This window comes from Hemiscyllium ocellatum, chromosome 28, assembly GCF_020745735.1.
Source record: "Hemiscyllium ocellatum isolate sHemOce1 chromosome 28, sHemOce1.pat.X.cur, whole genome shotgun sequence".
NCBI lineage: Eukaryota > Metazoa > Chordata > Chondrichthyes > Orectolobiformes > Hemiscylliidae > Hemiscyllium > Hemiscyllium ocellatum.
In genome coordinates, this window is record NC_083428.1 from 4,085,376 (window position 1) to 4,111,702 (window position 26,327).

The 26,327-nt window shown below is 43.7% G+C and overlaps 1 protein-coding gene across 2 annotated transcripts in view; it reads left to right on the forward strand.

Moving 5' to 3' along the window:
* arrdc2 (arrestin domain containing 2) overlaps positions 1–16,602 on the forward strand; it is a 31,831-nt gene extending 15,229 nt beyond the window's left edge. Inside the window, exons 1-8 of one of the 2 annotated variants that reach the window (XM_060845950.1) lie at positions 3,435–3,788; positions 8,676–8,745; positions 9,410–9,557; positions 10,337–10,439; positions 11,287–11,543; positions 11,917–12,079; positions 13,153–13,316; positions 13,988–16,602. In XM_060845950.1, the coding sequence (XP_060701933.1) occupies positions 3,458–3,788; positions 8,676–8,745; positions 9,410–9,557; positions 10,337–10,439; positions 11,287–11,543; positions 11,917–12,079; positions 13,153–13,316; positions 13,988–14,041 (1,290 nt within the window). In that variant the 5' untranslated portion in view covers positions 3,435–3,457 and the 3' untranslated portion in view covers positions 14,042–16,602. Of the gene's footprint in view, positions 1–3,434; positions 3,789–8,675; positions 8,746–9,409; positions 9,558–10,336; positions 10,440–11,286; positions 11,544–11,916; positions 12,080–13,152; positions 13,317–13,987 lie in introns of those variants that run through there. The other variant, XM_060845951.1, reaches the window with a different exon arrangement.
* The last annotated feature ends 9,725 nt before the right edge of the window (positions 16,603–26,327 follow it).

Sequence of the window (26,327 nt, forward strand, 5' to 3'; positions counted from 1 at the left end):
GACCTCTCTTAAGACCGTAAGAAATAGGAACAGTGGTAGACCATTCGGCCCTTCAAACCTGTGCCACCATTTTGCAGGATCACGGATGATCTGACTTTTCTCACATCCATTTTCCTGCTCTTTCCCATAACACTTGATTCCCCGACTGATCAAGAATCTCTCTATCTCAGCCTTAAATATCCACAAGGACTCTGCCCCCACAGCTCTCTGCAGCAGAGAATTCCAAAGATTCTCCACCTTCTGGGAGAATAGATTCCTCCTCATCTCAGCCTTAAATTGCTAGCCCTTTTATTTTGTGACTATGCCGTCTGGTCCTAGACTCTCCCATGAGGGGAGGTGTCCTCTCAGCATTGGCCCTGTCAGATCCCTGAAGAATCCCAAATATTACTTCCACTCCCAATGTCTCTCAACTTCAGCTGGGGAGTGCTGAGAACATGGAACACCGTCCCACAGGGAGTGGTTCAGGTGAATGATATCAATATGTTAAAGATAAGCTGGAGAAACGTGTGTGTGTGGGAGAGAGAGAGAGAGAGAAGAATAGGCTGAGGCTGGGAGGAGTCCTGCTTGACACAAAAACATCAGGCTCTAACAAATGGGTAGAGTGACCTGATCCCAGTGGTTTACATTCTGAATGTTTGCTTCCTGACTCATGATGATCCTGAAGAACAGACTGAACTGCTGCATTGCTGTATAAACATACTGCGGTAAATGTCTCAGACTGACACTGCTTTCAAAACATCCCAATTACAATTCGACAGCTGAGTTCCTATAAATGTTACTCTGTCACAGCTTCTGCTTCCAATAACCCTGGAACAGCTTTAAACTTGAGATAAAATGAGGGATGGTGTGCTAATGTGACAGTCAGGCTTGGATTTAGAAGTGGAATTAGATTTAATTGCTATGTGTACTCAAGTACAGGAATACATGAGTACAGTGACAAGTGTACAAAATTGCCATTCTCTGGCAACATCTTAGTTACAAAATCAGAATTTCCTTTTTTTAAAAAAAACAGTAAAAATAATTAGTCAAAAGGTAAAGGAACAAACAAAAACAAAGTGCTGGAGAAACTCAGGAGGTCTGGCAGCATCTGTGGAGAGAGAAAGTTAATGTTTCAAGTCTAGTGACCCTCTGTCTGAACTGATGGTAGATGGGAAAAGATGGTATTAATGCAGATGGCTGGGGAGGGGGACAGAAATGGGAGGGAAAGGAGAGTGGATAGGTGGAGACAGGGCCCAGAGAGAGCGAGAGAAAACAGGCAGGCAGGCAAAGGGATTCTTGATGGGAGCTAGAAGTTTGTGTTGTAAAGTTTATAGTCCAGAATAAGGGCAAAAGTCCTAAAAGTAGACTCTGTCCAATTAGGAATGACATTTGGAATTTTTTTAACATGAAAAGTGAGTGTCCATAACTCCTTCCCTCCTCCATAACTGCCCACAGAGAGGACAGAGACACGATGGCATTCACAGAATCCCTGTGGTGTGGAAGCAGGCCATTCAACCCACTAAGTCCACACCAGTTACAAAGCACCAGCCAGGAGTGTGATGGAATACTCCCCACTTGGTTGAGTGCAGTTCCACTAACGCCCAGGGAGCTTGACACCATCCAGGATAAAGCAGCCCCTTAATAGGTCCATTATCTGGCATCTTCAATGTTCATTTCCTCCACAACTAGCAGGCGCAACAAGTAGCAGCAATCTGTACCATCCACAAGATGCAGAAATTCATCCAGGCTTCTTTAACAGCACCTTCCAAACACTTGACTACCCTGTTTTTACCATTTCACCCATGGAGTCTGCTCTGCCATTCACTAAGATCATGGCTGACCTATCCATTGTCTCAGCTCCTCCTACCTGCATTATCCCCATAGCCCTTCATTCCCCCACCATTCTTTGAGGGGAATTAATCTCGAATTCTTTACTGCAAAGGGCTGAGATAGACACAGACAGAGTGAATCAGGGAAAGAGCAGAAAAATAGGACTGAGTTTGATCAGGGCAGACTTTCCAGGCTGAGTAACCAACTGAAAAGCCTACATCTAATGGTGTTTATTTTGGAATATTTTCATGTGGTTCAGTGGCTTGCTTTTCTTTGTTTGAGAATGCTCCGGTGAAGCGCCTTGAAATGTCAAAATGTGCCTTTTAGAGGCAAGTTGTTAGAAATCCTACATAAATATCGGTTGTTCTGTTTTTAAAAACTTCAGGAATATACAATTCGTCGCCAGCAGATGGCAGCGGTGCTTAATCAGCTGAAAACCTTTCACTGGCCCTGAGTTTGGAAAGTTCACAGAGATTTTAATTGATTTAGGATCCCATCTTCCACAGCCAGAACCCAACCGTCAGCTACAATGAATTATCTTGAAGTGCAGTCACTTTGTCCTGTAGGCGGACGTGGGCATTCATTGTGTGCACAGCAAGATCCCACAATTTTTCAACAGTCATTTGGGACTGTTCTGTGTAGTTTAAGTTGGCTGCTTTACTGAGGAATGGAAGTCCCCTCTCCTCACTGATCCCCATTGTGTCTGAGAACCGTTCTGAAGACACATTTCAAAATTCTAAAGATCCCTGGGAGAAAACTTATTTTTTTCCTTTTTGCAAGGCACCTTATTTCCTGATTCTAGTGACTTGAAACGCTGACATTTAAAAGTAATTTGGAACATTTAATTTTAATAAAGCTGCTTTGTAAATGTCTTGTTCTGACTTTAAATTTGAAAATTCGATCCGACCGAGGAGTAGATAAATCAGCTCCGGAGAAACTTGGCAGATATAGAAATGCAAAACTTGCAGGGTTTTGTATATATTTTTAAAAAGTTGCGTAACCTGACTTGTTGATGCTTTTAACATCAAGAATAGACAACTTGCAAACAAAAATATTAGTTGAAAAACATTTGCTCCTGCCTTTCAAATAACATTGACATTGGAGTTGAAACCACGAGATAAATTATTTCAATATGTTTGAAATCAATTTATTTTTAGGGAGCTTTGTGTTTGAAGTTGACAAAAGGAGCAAAAAAAAAGTTTGAACTCGTCCAAAAGTTTGCAAACTTTTCCTCGAAGTTGTTTATTTGGCTTTGGGGCACGGTTTTTTTTATTTGAACGGTTCCTTGTTGTTTTCTTGCTGCTTGGAATCTCTCGTGATGTTTTCCTTCCAATCGGCGGAGAGATTTATGACTTTGCAGCGATGCCCGAACTCGAACCGAGTCCCCTCCCCGCTTTCGCTTCAACACTTTGAGAAAAACAAGCAAGAGCGCCGCGCCCGGGGGCGGGGCCTGGGGACCGAGGCTGTCAATCAAAGGCCAACGCCCGCCCCCAGCCCGTGCAGCCATTGGCCAGTGGCGTGGACGACTCCCCTAACCATTGGCCGGCGCACCTGCCAGTCAGCTTTCCCCGCCCTCTCCAGGGACTCGGCTGCCTATTTAAAGGGACAGGCGCACAGCAGCTGGAGTGCAAAGGCTGCTCTTTGTTGTATGGGTTGTTTTCCGAGTGCAAAAGACTTCAGTTGCAAAAGAGGAGGACAAAAAAAGATGATTTTGGATAAATTGAAGAGGTTTTCAATGGTGCTGGACAACCCAGACCCCAGCTCGGTGCCAGTTTATAGCACTGGGGATGAGGTGTCCGGCAAAGTTATCTTGGAGCTGACTGCAGCAATGAAGATCCAATCCCTCAAGCTGCACGCAGAGGGCTGTGCGAAAGTGCATTGGACTGAGTCGAGGAGTGCTGGCTCTAGCACTGCTTACACCCAGAACTACAGCGATCAAGTGGAATATTACAACAAGAAGATGAACCTGCTCCAACTAGGTGAGTACTCCATTGTCCCATGTGCACTGACACCCTGCTTTTGAGAGTGGGAGTGATTAGAACTGGCTCTGATTCGAAGCTGTTTTCAAGCACGATTGGCCGAATGGTCTACTGTAGTACTGTTCCGCCCCATAATCTTAAGTTTAGGGGCAATGACTGGGACAGTTGGCACAGTGAGGGTTCAGACGATCCTCTGGAAACCAGGGTAGTGATGGCTAACCTGTACTTATTGTTTCATTGTCAGAGCATTACAATGGTCCCCTGACATTGAGCTTCTGACTCCTGGGAGTTCTGGCTATAGTGTAGTGCAGTTAAATAAAACTTTCTCTGAAATCAGAAAGTAAGTTTTTAGTTTCATTTTGACTAGATTGTGAAACTGTCCTTTTAAAGATGGTGCATGTGTTTTGTCACGCAACCCTGTGTGTTATTCATTGTATGTTCCTTCACTGGGACAGTTATTGCCCAGTGTCTCTAATTGGGGAAACTGAATTGTGGTGATTATGAAATGCTGAGTCTCAGAATTTCACTGGCAGCCTGATTTCTGCAGATTTTGTTTCTTCACTGGACTCTTGCTGGAATGGAGTGGGGGTGGATTTTTTATTGTTTAAACTTTTTTTTAATGTACTAAGGCCAGTCATTTTGCTTAGCACTGTTAGTCCAACATTGCCTGTAAAATCTGTAACAACAACATTTTAGCTGGTCCTGTTTCAGCTGCATTTGTTTCACTGTCCTTGCACTTGCTCATAAAACCCATTTAATAGGATCACGGCTGACCAGATAGTCTTTGTGCCCATTTTCCTGCCCTTTTCCAGTAACCCTGGGTTCCTCTCGTCAGAGCTCAGCACCTATCCACAGTTGAACAGAGGTGAGCAGTATAAATAACTAAAGGAGTGCAAATTGTACATTTAAGGAGCTGTCAACGATCTTTTAAGTAAAATGGCGGAGTGCAAAACCAGGCAGCATATTTTTAAGGTGAGAGGAGGAAGATTTAAAAAGGACAGGGACATTCTTTTTTTTAACAGTGTGTGGTTAGTGTGTGAAACTGCCAGAGGAAGTGGTGGGTGTAGGTACAGTTAAGATGTTTAAAAGACGTTTGGATAAGTACATGAATAGGAAAAATTTAAAGGGATATGGGTCACAAGCAGGCAGGTGGGACTAATTCAGTTTGGGAAAGTGGTCAGGATGGACTGGTTGGACTGAAGGTTTATTTCTATGTGGTATGACTCGATAAAAGAAATATAATGAAATACCATGACATGTATTTCTCTGCTGTTGACCTTAAAATATTAACTCATAGTTGCTCAAAACAAGGCAAAAGTGAGGACTGCAGATGCTGGAAACCAGAGTTTAGATTAGAGTGGTGCTGGAAAAGCACAGCAGGTCAGGCAGCAGCCGAGGAGCAGGAAAATCGACATGCCCGAAACGTCAATTTTCCTGTTCCTTGGATGCTGCCTGACCTGCTGTGCTTTTCCAGCACCACTAATCTAAACCAAAATTAATTGTTTTGAGTCCACTCAAACTAAACTTTAGGAACCCAGAGTGAGGCTATTTTCCCCAGGTTTCTCCATAGCAATATTGTCTTGTTAACCTGTTTCGAGCGGGAGGCAAGGGGAACAAGACAAGAGGAAAAACTGGAAACATTCAGCTGGTCACACTGTAACAGCAGGTAAAGGAAAGTGTCAGCATTTCATATTTCACCCTGCTTCAGTTCAGCAGAAAGCGCTGAGTGAGCAACTGGGAAAGAGAAAACTACAGACTCACTTGTACGTACATACATGCACAAATATAAAGGTAATGATTATGGGCTGTCAGTCTCCCAACTCATAAGGACATTGTGGCAGTTAATTGTAACATTAGCTTAATTGTTTCAAGTCTGTTTACTGGCCTGCAAAATAACACATTTATAACATGATAATTATCATTTTCTCTGTTTTGCCCAGTTTGCTTTATAGATTAAAGAAACTGATAAACTAACCCATGAATTTAGATAGAACTAGACCATCATCCTGGGCTCCAATGATCTGTAGGTTGGGGTAATCTGGATGATGAGGAAGGTGAGCTGTTTGTCTGTATATGTTGAGCAACATGTAAGGACATGTCTGTCTCTGGCTGCCCAGGTTTTTTTAATATCAGTTTCACAATTAGTCATTGTGTAAACTCTGAAGGGCAATATTTTTTTAAAACTTATTTTGTTTGTCCCTTGCCTCAGCTGATTTTATCATACAGTAGGTCTGTGATTTAACACTTTCTCTTCTGCATTGTGGTTGATGTTGATAGTAACTGACCTGTCCCCTCCATCCCACTCTCTCCCAGCATTATCCAGACTGTGGTAAACCAATCCATTGCAGAAAGTAACTTCCTGACTAGGATCTTACTGATCTAGGACAGTCCATCATACAGAGTCCTTACAAATTCACAAAACCTGCCTGCAGAGAGAGAGAGAGACACACACACACACACACACACACACACACACACACACACACACACACACACACACACACACACACACACACACCCCTAATCCATTCCCCTCTATGTTGCTGCTAACCGCCTTCTCCAGGTGGTGTCTGTAAAGATGGTTACCACTGATGCCTGTGCAGTCTCTCCAAATGTTAACCTGAGAATCTTTGTGCTGTTTCGCACTGGCCTCCTGGGGAAGATGCAGAGGTACAAAAACAATGATGTCATCTCCTAGCCAGACTGGTAATCAACCTGTGAATCCTTCCCATTGCTTCACTCTGGGGGGAGCAGAGCACAGCAAAGTGAAAACAAACAGATGACATCATATGCATCACGCATCCCTAAACTCTTCAGATCCTAGAGTTGAATGGGAAGGAGGAAATTCCACTGGGGGCTGTTCCACCTGTCCTGACATCAGACACCTCACCAGCGAGTGATTGAAGGAACTCAATTGGCTTCAGGTTGTGGGGGTTTGTAATGAAAGGGAAAATAAGTTAGTAGTGATTATGAATAATCTATTAACTTAATCCTGAGCACCACATAGAAACAGAAGATGGCCATTCAGCCCCTCAAGCTTGATCATGGCTGGTCTGTACCTTCATTCCATTGACCTACCTTGGTCTCATTAATCTTGGCAAACTTGCTCAGTAAAACCCATCAATTCTGAAAGTTTTCATTGACCACCAGCTTCACCAGTGTTTTGTAGGGAGGGGGAAAGAGTTCTAGATTTACAGTGGTCTTTATCATGAAGTCTTCCTTTCATCACTCCTGAGCAATTTTCAGGTTCTGCCTCTTCTCTCACTCCCACTGGAGGTAACCTCGCTTACCCATCACCTACAACACACTGAACGACAGCAGGATCACTGTGGTGCCTAGGTGTAGCAATCCCAGTTTACATGCTGTCAAGGAACCCTCGATGCTCCTCAAAGCAATTTCATCCCTTTATCTTCTCTCCGAAACTGTCTTCAATGTTGAAGCCAACAATTTTATTAATTCCAGCCATGGTTAAATTCATTTCTTCCTTTGGTCCATGTTCAAGAACCACACTGTGGAAGTTGCCTAACCACTGCTCCTTGATTCCCATCACTTTCCATAAAGCTCCTTTTATAGCTTGGTATCCTTCACCTGTTTCCTTGATTGAAGGTGTTAAACACCTTGTGTGATTTGCAACCAACTTCTTGCTTGTTCGTGTCGTTGACCTTTGAGAAGCAGCCCATCGGCTACTCCCAGCAATTGCTTGGTCCGCTGTAGTCCAGCAGTAATTACTGTCACACCAATGACCTTCAAATCCTGTGGGATGTGGGTGGTTAACCAACCCACCAAGGAGACCATCTTAAGGTCAGTACCTTAGTGGAAGAGAAACAAAATAGTGATTGACCCATTGCTGATGGGACCCACCTTATTACAGTGTTTCTCGTGTAAGGTGTGGATTGAGCTTTGAAGAGGAGATTTGAAAAGTTGGCACCTGGTGTAGTTAGAGTTCAAAAATTTCTACTAATTGCATCAGCACTGCTGTTAATTTGAATGAAAATTATTGGTGTAATCAAATTCCATCACTGTGTATAGGCATGTTTCTTTCCCAAAAGCCCCGCTATTCCAACTGGGAACGATGGGATAGGGTTTGGGCGGCAGGGGAGAATGGGGGGTTGGGGGAGTGGTTAGGCCACAGAGTGGTATATATTTTTATACGATTCAGTGATTAGATTAAATTTCGATTAAGCTGGCAGCTGGCGGTTTTACCTGGTTACATAAGGCAATGTGTATTCTCATTTCCTTCTCCCTTTGGTGATGATACTTGGACAAATACATCTATTTGAAGTAGTGGGTTCCATTTGAGACTCTGGGATATATAGCTGTTTCACAACCTCCTCAAACATTTCATAACCAGTAAAACATTTCTCTGAAGTCCCTGTTGTCATGCAGGAAGTGCAGCTACCAATTAGCTCAAAGCAAGCTCTGTAAACAGCAATATGCTAAAGAACTGCCATTCTCTGTTTGTGATTGGTGTCAAATATTGGTTAGGGTGCTGGAGAAAATCTCTATGGTTCTTCCAGAAAGTCCCATGGGATCTTTTACATCCATCTCAGAGTAGGGAAGTGACCTCTGCTTATATTTCATCCACACAAAACCAGCTTCAGCAGTGCAGCATTCCCACTGTTCTGCACTGGGGTTGATTGAGCCCACAACCTTTGTAAGGGGAGAAGTTTACTCATGAGTGTGAATTTGTATGTCTCTCTCTCCCCTTGGACAGGGTGGTCTCAGCTCAGTTGGTCTGTGAAATAGTATGCTATGTGCCCTTTTGGTTATTTTTCAAGCTGTCTTTCATCAGCAGCCTTCTTCCACAAGCACTCAAACCAACTAACCAGGTGGTGATATGGAGGAGCGTGAGCCGTTGTTTTTGATGGACTGTCTCTTCCTTTTCAGATAACGGGGACATCACCCTTCTCCCTGCTGGTCGCCATGAGTTTTCCTTCAGCTTCCAACTCCCTGAGGAGTAAGTACCTTGATTCCTCACACATGTAAAGAGTATATATCCTGGGACAATTGCTCGTTCGTAGAGCCTGTCTATAGATCCCTAGACTGGAGTTGCTAATGTAGATTAAAGCCTTCTCCAAGAAGGCCTAGGATGGAACCTTGTCTTGTTCCATTCATTGGATCCAATCAGATTTCATTATTGACTTCTGGGTTAATATAGTGTGATTTGACGACATTAAAAGCCCACAATAAGTTCAAACGTTGTTCAGGAAAAATCTGAGTTGAGTCCAAAATGAGCTATTCAAATTTGAATTGGTTCTACAGTGGGTTTTCAAAATTGTGGCTGATGGTGGAAGTGAGTTGCATGGGTCCTCAAGAGAAAGCAGAAAGTGGCTTACAAAAATGCTGGAAAATGAGATTAGAGTGGAGGGAATGTTTAATGACCAGCGTGGGTGTGATGGACTGAAGGGCATCTTTCCATGCTGTAGAAACTCTGTCTATGGCTCTCTGATGCAGTGATGGTGAGGATGAGTGGAAACGTGAATGTGAACTGTAGCAGGGGCAGTGTGCAGCAAGTTGATGTACCCATTGTAAGAAGCAAGCACTGCTCAGGAGAAAGGGTTTCTGTTTGTAATCCTTCAGCTGGTGCTAACGTGCAGCTCTTGTTATTTCCCATCGTGTAGGAACCTGGTGACTTCCTTTGAGGGGAAGCATGGCAGTGTACGCTACTGGGTTAAAGTCAAACTTCACCGTCCTTGGGCCACCGTGAAGAAAATCAAGCGGGAGTTCACCGTTATTGAGCCCATCGACATCAACACCCCATCATTACTGGTAAGAGTACCATCACCATTGGAGATTAGGAGTCCAGCTCACTCTGCCTATCTTGTCCTTATCCCAAGGAATACAAAAGGGGAAGGAAGTGATGTTAGTTAGAGGTCAGTGTATACTCCATCTGGAGTAACCTATCAGTGATGGACAGCTTATGATGACCATCCTCCCTACTGCAAGGGAGGGTAGGAGAGAAGTCTCTGCATGTTCAGTGAAGTAACGAAAGCTAACTGGCCCAATTCTGGAAAGGCAGATTCTGCCCCATGCACCACATGGGACAATACCCTTCCTTCTGGAGTGGACACATCAGGGATTTTCCCAAATCACTCTGACTCACCCAGGGTCCTCCTGCAGCACCTTCCGACCCCACGACCACTTCCATCCACAATGACAAGGGCAACAGATACATGGGGAAACCATCACCTCCAAAATCCCCTCCAAACCACTTGCTATCCAGACTTGGAAATCGATCGCCATTTCTTCAGTGTCAAAATCCTGGAATTCCCTCCCTTCGGACATTGTGGACATCCCTGTCACCACCTCCTGCAGGGCTATTTGGGATGAGCAATAATTGCTGGTCTGACCAGCAATGCCCACATCCCATGAATGAATTAAAAAGATAGATAGTCTGGGCTAAAAGGGTTAAATAAATTGTTAGACACATACTTCCCTTGAGTGACCGATGGAGTCCTCTGTTGGTTTGGTTCACAGTCTGGATTGATAGACAGAGTGACCTTGATGTATTTCCCATTCCTTAAGGTTCTTACCTTTCCTCCCACTAGGCTCCCCAAGCTGGCACAAAGGAGAAGTTGGCTCGGGTCTGGTACTGTAACCTGGGCCATGTGTCACTGACCGCAAAGATTGACCGGAAAGGCTACACACCAGGTAACAGGATTTTCATAAACATCCTCACTCAATCAAAGACAGTATTTTATATCGTACCTTTCCTGACCTCGGGCAAGTCTCAGTTGATTAGGTGTTTTTGGAGTGTGGTCAGTGCAGGGAGCACCGCATCGAATTTGGATTTGTACAAACCAAGAGACCACATACAGATTGTAATCTCAATGAATTATCAATGATTTTTGTTTCAGAGATAAATAGCAGCTAGAGCACTAGGAAGGAGCTGGTTACTTTATTCCAAAATAGTTGCCTTTGATCTTTTACATCCAGCTCTGATTTAGCCGAATGGTTTCAGAGTTTAATAACGAGATGTTTAAAATAACAAAGGACTTTGTATTGACTTGATGCAGTTGATGTGGGACAGTGGGTGGGTTTAAGTTAAAGGGGTCTCATCTTCAATTTGTTGGCAACTCATTCAGTGGATACTGTGAGCTTTCGAGACTAAGACTTGAGATGATTGTTGTGTAATAGTATCAAGGTTATGGAGCAGAGGCAGCTAAACAGGAGTTAGATACATGTCAGCCTTGGTCTGATGGAGCGTTTGAGATGCTGAACATCCTTCTACAGTTTCCACCGTGCTGTGGAACTGGTTTTAATAAAAATGGAAAGGTGCAGTGATGAGTTTGAAGATCAACAATTTTAGCCTTGGCCACCCCCTCAGGAGGCCAGTGGGGATTGGGGGCACTGTCGGTTTGTCTCATCAATCCATCACTCTGGAGTGACAGAGCACGGTGCTTTATCAGTGGGGCCAGTGTTATACTGAGCTGGGTTAAAACAGTGTGGGACTGGTGCTTTGTGACTGTAACCCCCCCCCCCCACCTTGTCTCTTCAGGAGAAGTGATCCCCATCTTTGCTGAAGTTGATAACTGCTGTTCCCGCACGGTGACCCCGAAAGCGGCCATCATCCAAATACAGACATTCATCGCTCGGGGCACGATGAAGCAGAAGAGGGCGGTGGTGGCAACATTGCAAGGCGAGGGTGTGGCCCCCAGGAAGAGGGGGTCGTGGCACGGCCGCCCCCTGAAAATTCCCCCTGTGTCACCCTCACTCCTGCAGTGCCGCGTGATTCGGGTGGAATACATCCTCCGGGTAAGTTGACCTCCAGGTTAGCCGCTGCCGGCTTGTGGGGGTGGGGAGGGGAGGTTGAGGGTAGGGCAGGGTCACGGCTGAGAGTATTGGGGGATGAGATGGGGGCAGGGTAATGGGGGGGCGGGATGGGGGCAGGGTAGTGGGGGGCGGGATGGGGGCAGGGTAGTGGGGGGCAAGTCAAAGAGACAGTGGAAAGTGCAGAAAGAACATGTGAGAGAGAGACAATGGGGAAATGGTGGTGGGAGTGAACGGGGAGAGTGAATGAAAGCACAAGGGAAAGAGGAAGGTTGCATGCAGATGGTAGCATAAGAATCCTTTCTTGACGGAAGCATTTTCTAATTGGACAGCTTGTTGTTTTTTTGGGACTTTTCAGGTTTATGTCGAGATCCCGGGAACATCCAAACTGTCCCTGGAGTTGCCCCTCGTCATCGGCACGATTCCCCTCCATCCATTTGGCAGCCGTTCATCCAGCATTGGAAGTCAGTACAGTATGGAGATAGACTGGCTACGTCTCAGCATCCCCGAGAGACCAGAACGTAAGCAACCCTTCCCACTGCCACCCTCCTCTGTCTGTCTGTACCAGGCCCATAGCAGCAAGACTCTGGGTGTATAACCCTGGCCCATTGCCTCCTGTGTGTTTTATGGTTGCATTGATGAGGCTTACAATTTTGATTTTAAATTTATCCCTTCACAGCACGTGGCCATTTCTGGCTAAGCCATCCCTAATTGCCCTTGAAGGTGGTGGCGAGAGCAGTCTTCCTGAGCCGTGTGCTGTAGGTAGACCCACAATGCCATTGGGGAGGGAATTCCAGGATGTTGACCCAGTGATGATGGGATGTGGGCATCTCTGGCTAGGCCAGCCTTTATTGATCATTCCTAGTAGCCCCTTGAGAAGGTGGGGGTGAGCTGCAGTCTGTGTGCCGAGAGTCGACGCACAATGCCTTTAGGGAGGGAATTCCAAGATTTTGACCCAGCGACATTGAATGAACTGTAGTAATATTTTCAAGTCAAGAAGGTGAGTGGCTTGGAGGGGAACTTGCAGGGGGTGCAGGCCATGTCCTTCAGCATCGAATGGATTAATCGAATTAAGTTATTTTTGGGTCATTAAAGGAGAAGATAGGGTAGACAGCGAAACTGAGAACCAGTTCCCTCAGATTGTGGGGGCTAGTCCAGAACAAGGTGGGGGTCAGGCTGAGTGAAGGGACAGAACTTTAAAATACTCGCCAAGCTATTTGGGGGGTGGGGGGGAGGTGGGGATGCCAGGAAGCATTCCCCCCTCTCTTCTCTCTCCACCCCCCCCAGAAAAATACCTATGGTGGCCAGGATGAAGTTGAAAATGACAGAATTGAGGTTGCTGGATTTTTGCTGGGTTGGAGATTGTGGAACCAAATCAGCGATAATCAAACCAAGTGGGGGCTACTCTAAAACAGCAGCTGCCCCCCACATCACCTTCAAGGTGTCACTCCTAACTTCCATAACACTGCTTCGCGCATGTCTTGGTGTCAGACTGAGGGGGCATTGTCTTTAAACATTTACCAAGTTTTACCTTTTGTTAATTACCATCGTGACTTTCTACGTATATCCTAATGTTGGTTTCGTTGTATTTCAGCACCCCCTGATTATTCGGAGGTGGTTTCTGAGGAACAGGCTGAGCGGACTGACCAAGCACTATCCCTCCCAGAGGATGAAGAAGCCCTCGATCAAGTGCTAGAGCGTCCTTTCTTTGCCTACGTACAGGAGTTCCGCTTTCGACCTCCGCCCATTTACTCTGAGGTAAGGTTGTGCACATGTAGCCTTTAAAACACCTTACAGCCCAGAGATAGACCATTCTGTTTTGTACTGCACACGAGCATCCTCTTGACCTCCTTCAACTCCCCCTTTTCTTTTTATTTCTTTCTGTTTCAATTGTCCAACTTCCCTGTTCAATGTATCTATGTTATTCAACTCAACCCTATTCTCCCTCCTCTCTGTAAAGCTGTATCCCCTGAATTCCCTGTTGAATTTGTTAATGATGATCTTATGTTTATTATCCCAAGGTCTGTACAAAAATCTTCTGTAAATTTTCCCCAACCAACGCACTGACACAATCTTAAATTTCTCCATCATATCACTCCTCAATCTTTTTAGTGAAATAGAATCCCAGCCATTAATTCCTGCTGATATTTATGACCTCTTCGCTCTGATATCATTCTAGTAAATCCTTGTTGAAACTTTTCCGGTGCTACTGTCTTCTGGACACCATAATTGTCTTCATCCCAAATGCAACCACAATTCCATACAAGTTAACTATAATCTCCCCTGCATTTCAATTCTGTCTCTGTGTGAATGAAGTCCAGTGTTTTTTTTTTATTTAATGTTCTTGATAGCCTACTTCTTGTTTCTAAATGTTGCAAATTCTCTGGAGTCTACTCTCATTTATGTTCTTGTTTGTTTTGTCTCTTCAGATTGATCCTCATCCTCCGAGATCAGACATGCGGCCGCGATGTATGACCTGTTGAAGAATTCACTGCAGCATGCAACAGAAAGCTTTCAAAAAAAAGAGAAAAGTGAGATTTTAAAACCGGTTAAAGGGCCTTAGGATACTTCCTGGGCACCTTGAAAGCAAACTCGGGATATTGCTGTCTGCAGAGGAACAAGTTCGTGTCCAGGGAGAGCGTCCTCTGACTTCGGCGGCGATGGTCTGAGTCAGATTGGGATCCACAGCTACCTTTCTGCCTCTTGTGGAACTGTTTTGCTGTCTCCCTTTGTTTGCTCGTTTCTACTGAACTTAACATCTCATCGAAAGGTTTCACGTGGTTACTGCCTGTAGCAGACCCAGTGAGTGATGTGACCGCAAGAGAGGGTGGGTGGAGGGGTCTTCTGTGTAAAGGGCACGGGCTGTAGCTGAATGAGCTCAACCCTCTCTCCCTCTCCTCCATGTGAACCGAGAATTCACCTTGCTGGAGCACTCTGTCAATCATCTTGTTATTTCCAACGTGCGGACTGGGCGCTGAATGTGTTGGAATTTGGGGAGGGGCACGTGTTACTATCTGGCTGTCAGAGTGTGCGTGTGTTCCGGGGCCAACCCGGTTTAACCAGTCAGCGTTTTGAGAGTTTGCACGGGGTTCGGTTGGGTCCCAGTCTGTCAGGTGTACTCCCTCACACTAAGTTGGATCTGTATTATAATTACGACCCCTCCCAATGATCGCAGTATGCCAACAGAGAAATGTGGGATCAAGTGTTGGAGCTGAAACACTGTTGGGTGTGAGAGGATGGTCTTCTAGGGAAGACGTAAGAAATGTTGTGAAAACGTTGTTTAATTCCTCTGTTGTCCACTTGCGATAACCTCTAGTCCCGATTCCAAGAAACCCTTCTGAAGTGTCAGACCCCTCTGGTTGTGGGAAAATGTGTTCCAGAACACCCTGAGCTTAAGGGCAGTTGTGCAAAGCTGACTTCTTCCACCACTATGATCAATAATTATTTCTAATAACTTTTTATATTGTTTTAAAACTGGATGTCCTGAAGGTTTTTCCCCAGGTAAATGAATGCAGAATGAATCCGAAGGAGGAAGGTCAGGTAAACAATGGAATTAGCAAAGGTTTTTAAGAAGCGACAGGTGGAGAAGCAGAGTGAGGGATTGGGGAAGGAATGAGAGAAAGAGAGAGGGGAGATTTCATAAGATATTAATGAGCAGAGCAATGACCATTCATGCAACCCCCATGAGAAGGATCTGCAGAAAGGTAATGAGTGATTTTGCTCTGCCTAAGTTACACATAAACCGTTTTCTTAGAAAATGGGTGAGGACAGAGACAAAGAGATGACAGTGTTAATGATCTAACTTCCAATATTATGAAGTTGTTTCCATGTGTGACCCAGATACTAGGTTTCAGGGACTTGCTGCTTTTAGAAGGGAACCTTTTCTTTCTCTCCATTTCTTTCATTAATTGAAGAAAGAATACCATCAGCAACCTGCATTTCTGTAGCACCTTTCTAAGTAATTAAGCATTCCAGGATGCTTTGCATCTGTGTAAGGAGGTTAGTTCAATCAAAGGGGTACGCTATGAGGCGCAATTTAAGGAACATGGGTATATTTGAGGAGGACAGTGAGGTGTATAGGTTTAGGGAGGGATTTACAGAGTCTACAGTCGAAGCAACTGAAAGCATGCTCGTCTTTTGGTGGACCGATTTAAAATTGAGACAACTGAAGAGGCCAGAGCTGTAGGAATGTGGGAATCTGGAATGTTGTAGAAGGGTATAGGGATAGTAAAGAGTGTGGTCGTGTTGAATATATAGAAAAGACGACTGAGGGTTATAAAGACCCAAGTTGTGCTTAAAATAGAGACATTGTAGGTCAGTGAGCACAGGGAGCTGATTGGTGAATAGAACCTGGTGTGATTTAGGATGACCAACGAGCAGAGTTTTGAATGACAGGTATACGGGGAGTAGAACAGGCAGTCTGCTGACATTGTACATTAGTTTTTGATATCTTGCATAATTGACTGTTGACAGAAGAAAGGTTGCTACTTAAAGATCTGCAATAACTTAATAGATTGGTGTAGTAACGGGAGTATAGCGTCACCAGTTCTCTTGGATTGTCCTGGAGTCTTATCGGTTTAATACCCAAGCAATGACATGATCAAAACTTTGGGAAGAACTATCAATGCATTCAAACATTCATGTTTTAAAACATTGATTATTACAGATGGCTTTACAAAGCTCCTGGTTACGTGCTGTCCAGTTAGGAGTTAGCAAAGAGGTTATTTACTGCTGCTTAGCTGGGGAAGGTTGGGGCACCATGGGAATGGACACCTCAGACAGCCCATAATGGGAAAGTGGAGCATAGACTGGTGGAAATGTGTCCAAGCATCCAGGAATGTACCCAGCCTGAGTTGGCAACCCCTGGGTTTATGGAGAATTTTGAGCAATACTTTTGGTTATCAATGGAAGAAGATTGGAATAAAATCTGTCTTCGTTGTGTGTATAAAATCTTACACATGTTTCAGACTGTTAAATTGTCGTTTTTAAAAAAAAAGATATTTTTGTATTTTTTTTCTTTACAATAAAATATCAGATTATCCTAGTGATTTTGGTCTTTTATTATAAAATAATAGTGTGTAAGTGGTTGTTCTCAAAGTATTCTCTTCCTAGTTCAGTTTGGGACATAGTCATCCAGTGTGGTCCTAAATCCCAATGGGATGGATTCCCAATCTTGACCTTGATAAGATGGCTATAATCTCCGCCTAAATCAGTCCAAAGGCTGGATTTATATAAAGGATTAAATTAAACTCCTCTCTCAATCGCTCTGATTCTCCTTCCTGTTCCTTGACAATATGTTTGCTCACCTTTGCTTCAAGTGATCTCTGTAGTTGGACGTCTCACTGAGATGTCCATGCCCCTGCCTCTGTTTGCACAGTGTGTTACCAACTGTGACCCTTCTGCCCAACAAAGATCAAATCTAGGAGCACGCAGCCCCCGTTGACCTCTGTCCGTCTGATCGTTGCTGTCTTACACTTTAACTCCACTTGCCCTCTATTGGTTTGTTTTGATTCTCCCCCTACCAAAAAGAATCATCTACGTCCATTGTGAAAGTTTTAATTTACACTCTAACATTTTGTTTGGGGGGAGGGGGAGGGCAGGGTGTGAAACTCCAGCTTTCCTACAATTATTTGTGTTTACATCACAGTTTGTGGTAGGTCTCTGCTCTCCCTGTAATACCAGCGGACATGGTGGCTTCTGTAAGTTAGTGAGGATAGGTATTTTGTTTCTGCAGAACCACGTGACGCCACAATTAATTGGAATTACATTTTTAACGAAAGCTCAAATTTACAGTTTCTTCCACAGCACTTTGTGATGTTCCTGCAGTCACCATCATCGTGTGGGAAACACTGACAATTCCTGCACAACAAGATCCCACAAGAACCAGATTTACTCTTGGTGGTGATTTGTCCAGATCACTGAGGATGGCTCAATTAATCTTGAAGATCGCGCCCTGGCCTCTTTCACATCCACCTGAGAGAGTTGGCAAAGGCTTTGTTTAATATTTCCCCCAGCGGATAGTGCAGCACTCCCTCAGTGTAGCTTGCAATTACACGTTTAAGTTTCCAGAGTAGGATTTAAACCAACAATCACCTGCCACAGAGGCAAAGATTCTCGCAAATGAGCCACAGCCAACACTAACAGGGAGCAGAGAGAAGAGGCATGCTGTTTCCTGCATTTAGTGAATCATTGATCACCTCTGAAAAGGTTGACTTTGCAACGTGCAGTTTCTGCAATGGGTTACTCATCCCTATTTATCAGAAAGAGAAAGAAAAACATTTCGGCCTGTAAAACTGTACTTGGCATTGAGGGGATGTACAGAAAATTCCTTTAGCTCTTTGTAATTTGAGAGTTTAGTCATAAATAGTTCTTCACATTAATAACAAGCTTTCTCTTGGTTTTCAAAGCTTTCCCCATTGTCTGTAGTCTCCACCCCAACACCCTTTCAAGACCCATGACACAATGTCAAAGGGGAAGACCAAAAGACAATTTATTTTTACTCGCAAGGTGTGGAATCTTTGGAATTCTCTCCCGCCGGAGCTCATTCCCTGAGTATGCTTAAAGTAGAGAAAATGCTAATGATGGAAAGGGATATGGGGATAGTGTGTGAGGAAATGGATGATCAGCCATGATGGTATTGAGTACAGGAGCAGACTCAATGGACTGAATGGCCTACTCCTATGCAACTCTATCTGGAGTCCTGAACATCCCAGATTTGATCCCCTTCCACTTCAGCTGGTAAGACACGAAGTTCAGGAACTCCCCACCTCTCTCCTCCTGTAAGACACTCCTCAGGATCTACCTCTTTAACCATCCTGCATGACGCCTCTCCTAATATCTCGTAGCTCAACAGATAAGAGCTGGAGGAAGCCACTTAGCACCTTGAAGCTGTTCTCCATTTGGTGAGATCGTGGTTGATTCCTGACACAACTCAATTAGTTTAATAACACTTTGGAATACTTCAAGTGTTTTATAAATGCAAAAACTTCTCGACCCTCACTTCATCTGATTTATATTATGAAAGCTCTGTCAGGTTGTGAAAACCTGTCATTCCCAGAAACAGCAGCTGCCCCAAACATGAAGATTATGATCTGACTGCACGCACACAGTCAGCCAGGGATCATGGCCTTGCAGGTTTCTTTGGAACCTCCCTGGGGGTCAGTGCAAGTTTGGCCACACGTTACAAAGACAGGAGATGTCAGTGTTGTCAGGAGGATTTCCAGATGTTTAGAAAAGCATTTCTTTGAAGTTAAGTCTGGGCCCAAGTGTTTCTGTGAGAATTATATATTAGCAAACATCTGAGTGACAGCAGCGTGATGATGCAGCTCCTAATCAGCACGGATCTAGTGCAGGGTTAAACATGAATTGCAATATCAATACGACCAATTCAAACCCAGCTGTGTCAATAAGTCCACTCCTTTGCAGCTCAGTTTAATATCAAGCAGAGTCTTGGATTAGTCACTGAACCGAGGGCAATGTGACTTTATTCACTTCTCTATTCCTGCTGTGTACTTGGACATGTCTGATAGGGGTACGCCACATTATGAACCTCGACCTCACTCCTGTCTTGGTTCAGACCCATCTCCCCGTGCTGTTTAGTTGAGAGGGGAGCTTTCAGCACCATTCTGAGACAACCCACGAATGAGATTCCAGGCTGAGACTTTTTTTCTCTTAAGTTGTCGCCAATTTTAATCTTCATCTGAGGTCAGCCAAGTGAGTTTAGATGCACCTTCACAGAGTGTCTGGTCAGTGCATTCACTCAGATGATTACAGAAAAGACAGGCTCTATATAAATGTAAGCCCTTTCTTCTTTTACCAACGAATACTTAGAGTCATAGTCACACAGCATGGAAACAGACCCTTTTCAACAAATCCATACCAACCATAATTCCAAACTAAACTAGTTCCACCTGCCTGCTCTTGGCCTGTCTCCCTCCAAACGTTTCTTATTCATGTACTTATTCAAGTATCTTTTAAACATTGTAACTGTACCCACATCCACCACTTCCTCTGGAAGTTCATTCCAGTTACGGACCACTCTGTGCAAAAAAAAATTGCCCCTCATGTTTTTTTTTTGAAAATCTTTCTCTCAAGAATATGCCCCCTAGTCTTGAAATCTCCCACACCTGCCACTCAGCTTATCGCTGCCCCTCATTATTTTTGTAAACCCCTATAAGGTCACCCTCCAATCTTTAAAGCTCCAGGGAAAAAAAGGTCCCAGAGTATCCAGCCTTTCCTGGTAACTCAAACCCTCCATTCACAGGCACTTGGGACCTGAGAATGTTAGTGAGGAGCTTTGGGTAATGGGGGTTGGGGGAAGAGATGAGCAATTTGGAATCTTACAGCAGTGGATGCGGCCATTTGGACCATCAGGCCAATACTGGGATTTGAAAGAGCTATCCAATTAATCCCCCACCCCCTCCCTGCACTCTTCTCCCTGAGGGATTTGCTGCAGATTCTTTCGAACTGAATCTTCCCAGAGCGTCCAGTCCTGTCTGAATCACCCAGGTTTACTCTCAGTGGCCTTCTGAGGCTCTGCTTTGGATACTGATCTGAACAGACCCACCTCTGACATCCCCAGTGAACCCTCTGCAGAATGTGTTTACGAAAATGCTCGGAGCTTGGCAGACCAAGCCATTCCACCAGAGCAAGTGACAGTTCAAAGCGCACATGACCCTCTCTCCATCGTTGCAGTGTGCTGACATCAGTTGTTGGATGTTCACCAAACCCATAAGACGCGGACTGGTTTTAGAAACTTGTATAATGAACTTCATCGGGTTTTAATTTCAGCCTATGATTCCCACAGCTGTGAGGCCTGGTGTTTGGCTCGACTTCCTCAAATGAACCCTCCAACCCCAGCCACAGCTCTCACGCTGTTCTGTGTTCCTGGAAATTGCTTTCTGATAAGTACAACAATAGAAGTGCTGGATTTCAAGAGGATATTTGATGGGTTTGAGGGGGTCGGTGGTTGTGATTTAATTACCTTACCCTCCCCACCCCAGCCCAAACCAAAGCACCCAAATCTCCAACTCTCCTGTTGCTGGAAATTAGTGAACAGTGAGAAATGCAAATAGTTTTTGTTTCTCTCAGCCCCTGCCATGTCCTGATGGTGTATTGGAGCCAAGTGAAAAGTTCAGAACAGGACATGGCCAAAAGTTAATTCTGTCACACTATGTTTATTTTAGTTATTTACCATCATTCTGTAATCAGATGTTGACAGGATTTCAGTGACTCCCCTGTATACACATGCCCCTCCCGTAAACCTGGTACATATTGTCCACTTGGCTCTCCAAGCTATTGACTCATGTGGGGCAGGGGACACTCTGTTCAGTTATCGTTTCCTGATTTTTTTGTTGTTGGGTATGGGATGAAGCGCGCATCTCCAACAATGTCCGGAAGATCAAGGACAGCAGGCACTTAGGGTCAGGGTTACGGTCAGTGTCAGGGTTACGGTCTGGGTCAGGGTTAGGGTTAGAGTCAGGGTTATAGTCAGGGTTAGGGTTAGAGTCAGGGTTAGCTTTAGAGTCTGGGTCAGGGTCAGGGTTAGGGCTAGAGTTCAGGTAAGAGTTAGGGACCTTGTACCCTGTAGGGTTTTGTAGATTTGAAACTGAATAATTTGCAAGGGATAAAACACACTGGTCTGTGAGGGATGCCCACATGCTGAGAATGAAGTTTTAAGTATCTGAGATGCACCAAAACAAGACTAAGGGGACGGTAGAGTAAAAATCAAGATCCAAAAACCTGAGAGGGTTGAACTTTGACAACAAATTGCCTAAGGATCGATGCGGTTCTGAAATGCACTGTCTGAGGTTGGACACCTCACAAGCTTTATACGTACTTTACTTGAATGAGTACTTGAAATGTCAAAACAATGGGCCAAGTGCTGGAATGTGGGACTGGTGTTGATTGAATGTAGTTGTACAGATTAAATGGGCCAAAGGATCTCTCTATATTGCCTGATTCAATGACTAGGTCTGCATCCACTGGAGTGGAATATTTATGGGTGATTCAATTGAGGTGTTTAAGATCACTGAGGAAGTTCATAGGATGGAGGAAGATGAATTATTTCTTACGGTGGACAGAGTTCATAGAAAATTCAGACAAGGGATGGGAGGGAGGGATGAAAATCTTTAAAGTTAGAGCCAGGCCTTTCAAAGATGATGTCAGGATGGTTCACTCAAATAACAAAACCAAGGTTCCTTCAACAGCACCTTTTTACCCACAACCACTGCTATCTAGAGGACAAGGGCAGCAAATGAATTGGGAACACCACCTCCTGCAAGTTCCCCTCCAAACCACTCACCATCCTGACTTGAAACTTTCTCATGGTTCCTTCAGCATCGCGAGGCATTGTGGGTCTACCTATAGTGCAATGAAAAGTCAGAATGAAGTCGCAACATCAACTCTGTTCCTCTCTCTACAGATACTGCCACACCTGCTGAGTTTCTTCAACAATTTTGTTTTTAATAGCATAACAGGTTTCGAGTGGCTGAATTACCTTCTCCTCTACTTTCCTGTAAGTGACTCAAAGAGCAGTTAATGAGTTGTTCTCTCTCCTCCCAAGTGCTATTGCATACTGACTGTCCTCATAAAGGTTTGCCTGGTTCTGAAGGAATGCACCTCTCTCAATGTTTTTCAGAAACTTGTCCCAGAACTCCTGTGTATTGCAACTCTACAAGATACTGATTCTATTTCGGATTCTCATTGTTTGTCACTTTGTCTGTACGTAATAAGCCAATTGCAGTAATCACGGCAGTGTCAGTGTCGATCTGTAAAGGCCTGAAGCCAAGAAACAAACCTGTTTTTGACAGGGAAGCACGTCTTTAGTACAAAATGTTCAGACTTTGATCAGAAGTGTCAGCCCAAGACCAGTGAAGGGCGTCACTGAAAATCCCCTGCTGCCTTTGGTAAAGCCTACATTTGCCAATTACATTTTTTTTGTGTACAATATTCATTTCAATTAATAATCACACAACACCAGGTTATAGTCCAACAGGTTAATTTGGAAGCACTAGCTTTTGGAGCGCTGCTCCTTCATCAGGTGGTTATGACAAAGGAGCAGCATTCCAAAAGCTAGTGCTTCCAAATAAACCTGTTGGACTATAATCTGGTGTTGTGTTATTTTTAACTTTGTCTACCCCAGTGCAATACCGACATCTCCAAATCATTTCAATTAATGAACTCCCTGTGCTGGGGACAGGAAATGAGAATCTTTACCCCTATATTTCCTTTTCAAAAGGCTGACTTTCAGCTCTGGAATACTCCCAGACTTGCCTGACCTTGCCCCTTGCTGACACAGAAACACTCAACCAGCATTTTGTAGTTGCCTCCAAACTTCTAATGCACTAACGGCTCAACCCCTGACATTTCTGAGTCTCCTGCAATGTGTATCCTCCAAATGGATTCCCCATGTATATCCCACATGTATATCCCCCATATGTAACCCCCATGTGTATTCCCCATATGTATCCCCATATGTATCCCCCATGTGTTTCCCCATATATATCACACCAGTATTCTGAAATAGAAGCGTGAGGAGGCCATTCAGCCCCTTGAGCCTGTTCTGCCAGTCAATGAGATCATGGCTGATCTGAAGCCTAACACTATGTACTTGCTTTTACCTGCTTCCCTACCTATATCCCCTAGTATTTCAGCTTAACAAAAATCCACCTATCTCAGATTTAAACCAAACAACTGGTCCAGTGTCAAAAACCATTTCCCTCAATCTAGATACAAATACACTGTGTGTCTAATTTCCTTCACTCCACCATTGCAATACTTGGGCCCTAAACACTAAAATTCTCTTCCCTAAACTCACTCTTTCTCTTTCAGGATGCCTTTAAAACGTACATTTTTGTCCAGGTTTATAGTCTTTCGAGGTGTCATACTTTGTCTGATAATGACAATGGACATTTTCATGCAGCAATTGTATTACATAAAAAAACAAGTTGCTGTGTTTGTGGTTATGAAATCCTTTGACATTTTAATCAATCTCTTTATTGAGAGCAAGGTTATTCTGCACAGTATTAGTTTCAAACAAACATTATGATTATAAAAGAGGGAATTCCTATATCACTTAGTCCACTGGCTAGAACAGTAACATGGTTAAGTTGGTTAATGCTGTAGGTAGGATATACAAAAAGTAGACTACCATCTTCACTGAATCTGTCTGTGGTACAGGTCTGCTGGTTAGTTGTCTGAGTATCAGCCAAGATGATGGAGCTTGAGTTAATGGAATGTAGTTCCACGGGCTTCTGATTCAGAGATGAGACAGTGCTGTCATTAAGCCACTGAAACAAACATAGTGACTGTTGTTATTAAAGCAAACATAATTAATCAGCCTGCAACATGTCATTATAAAATGTTAACAATGTTAAGCTGCAGAAAAGCTTGAGAGATAAATGTTAACCAAGACAATGGTAGAACTTGTCAGCTGTTACAATAGTTGAACATTGGGGACTAACAACATCTGGTTCACATTCTGACAATATTTCCCACTGACAATGTGAAAAATGAGCATTCAGACAGTCCTGTTAGCTCTGGGCCACAATTGTATCTACATAAAAGAGTTTCAGACAGAGAAAGAACTTTGACCTCATTACAGTCCACTGTCCCTCATTGATCTGATCCCCTTTCTAGATTCACTGCTAAATCCATGTGATCAGTTTCACGTACACACCCTCCACTTGGTGAAAATAAGATGGTCCTGAAATTCCTATTTTATTTCGTTGCCCTCGTAACTTTGCCACATTTGTGCTTAAGGTCTGAATATGTCAGAAATAAACCAACTTATCATGGAATGATAGCACACTGTATTTTACCACAGAAAGAGATCATTTAGCAAAAGTCTCTGCCAGCTCCTCTGATGAATAAACCAGTTAGTCTCACTCTTCCAGTCTTTAAATTCCTGCAACATATTGTTTCTTCGTGCATTATTCAAATCTTTCTGAATTTCAGAATTTCAAGGCTATCTGAAACTCTTGGTCCAGACAGATGGAGTCTCTGTATAACAATTATCTATTCTCATCACTGCTGCTCTCTCAGGTCTTGTATCTTCCATTGTTATCCCTCCCTGTTCGCAATCTGGCACAGAATGGGTACTTCCCATAAAGAACAAAGAAAGAAAAACTTGACCCAGTCTCTGAAAGTTGTTGGGAGGATAGGATGAAAATGACATTATCACAGACTGGAGAATCCTGGATTCACCTGCAATGCATCAGTTTCAAAATGTACATGTTTCTGTTCAAACCTCAGTATAGCCTCTGTCCTCATGGTCTCTGTAACCTCAGTGAACAATCACAAACCCTCACCCTCAACTCCGACATCTCGATTTGACATCTCACCTGTAAGTTTCATTGCTCCAACATTTTCAAGGCCTTGAATCTTAAAGTTCTGCAATATCATTCCAAAACACACCAACAATCCTTCTTTAAGGGAATTATTGAAACATAAATCTGTGTAAGATTTGGGTCACTCATCCTTGTTTTCTTTTGATTAATAATGGAATGTAGGAATCACTGGCCAGGCTGCATCTATTGCCCATCTCTAACTACCCAGAGGAAATTTAAGGGATAACCACATTGCTGTGGGTCTGAAGTCACATATTGGTCAGACCAGGTAAGGACAGTAGATTCCCTCCCCTAAAGGCATTACTGACCCAGATGGATTTCTCACAACATTTCTCTGTGGTAACATTACTACCATTAGGCTAGATTTTATTATGTAATTAATATCAAATTTTAATATTCACCATAGATTCATAATGATATACAGTACAGAAAAAGCCTCTTCGGTCCAACTTCTCTATGCTGACCAGGTATGATGAGATTTGAATCAACAACTTAAGAATATTGGCTTGGGGTCCTGCTTCATTAGCCCAGTAACATTACCACCTTACCACTGTCTTGCCTAATAGCACTTTATGTGCACTGATGCTTAACTTTATTTGACAATTCATCTTTGGATGCTGCCTGACCTGCTGCGCTTTTCCAGCACCACTCTAACCTAGACTCTGGTTTCCAGCATCTACAGTCATTGTTTTTACCTAATGCACCCAAAAAAGCAATTCTCTTTACAAGCCTTTGTTTTAAACCAGTGTTTTCTTCCACAGACAAAAATACAAAGAAATAAGAAGAGATGGTTTGCACTGCCTTTGAGATTTGGTTTTCTTGTCCTGAGAAGTGTAAGATGGAAAGGCTTCACAAGGCGTGTCTCATCTTTCAGAAGGACTCAACTTCAGTACAGCCAAGTGAATATTTGGAATAATTGTTTTCTGAAGAATTGAGGAAATTATGGGATGCCTTAGCAGACAGTGTTTAGAATTATGAGGGAATAAGGTAGAATAAATCGTTTATAGAGTCCTTGAGTTTCAACAGCACTGAAAGAGACCCTTTAGCCCATTGTGTCCATGCCAACCATCAAACATCTATTTATTCTTGGCCCATAGCCCAGAAACTTGCATGCTGTGGCTTTTCAAGTGCTCATCAAATAGTTCTTAAATGTCTTGACACGATACAATTAAAAGATTAAGTGTACGAGGTGCCAGAGAGAGAACAAGGGAAACTTTTTACTGCGGAGCCCATACCAACATTCCAGAATGGTTAGATTGGTTGAAGATTATTAGAGGAAGTGTCAGGTCACTTAATATTAGGATACAGCTCATGTGGAGGGCTTGTGGTAACTGCTATGAGTCTTGAACATGCAACTTGCCCTCACTCTGGGTGTGCAGGTCAGATCCTTCAGTTACTTTCAACTCCCTCCAATGGACAG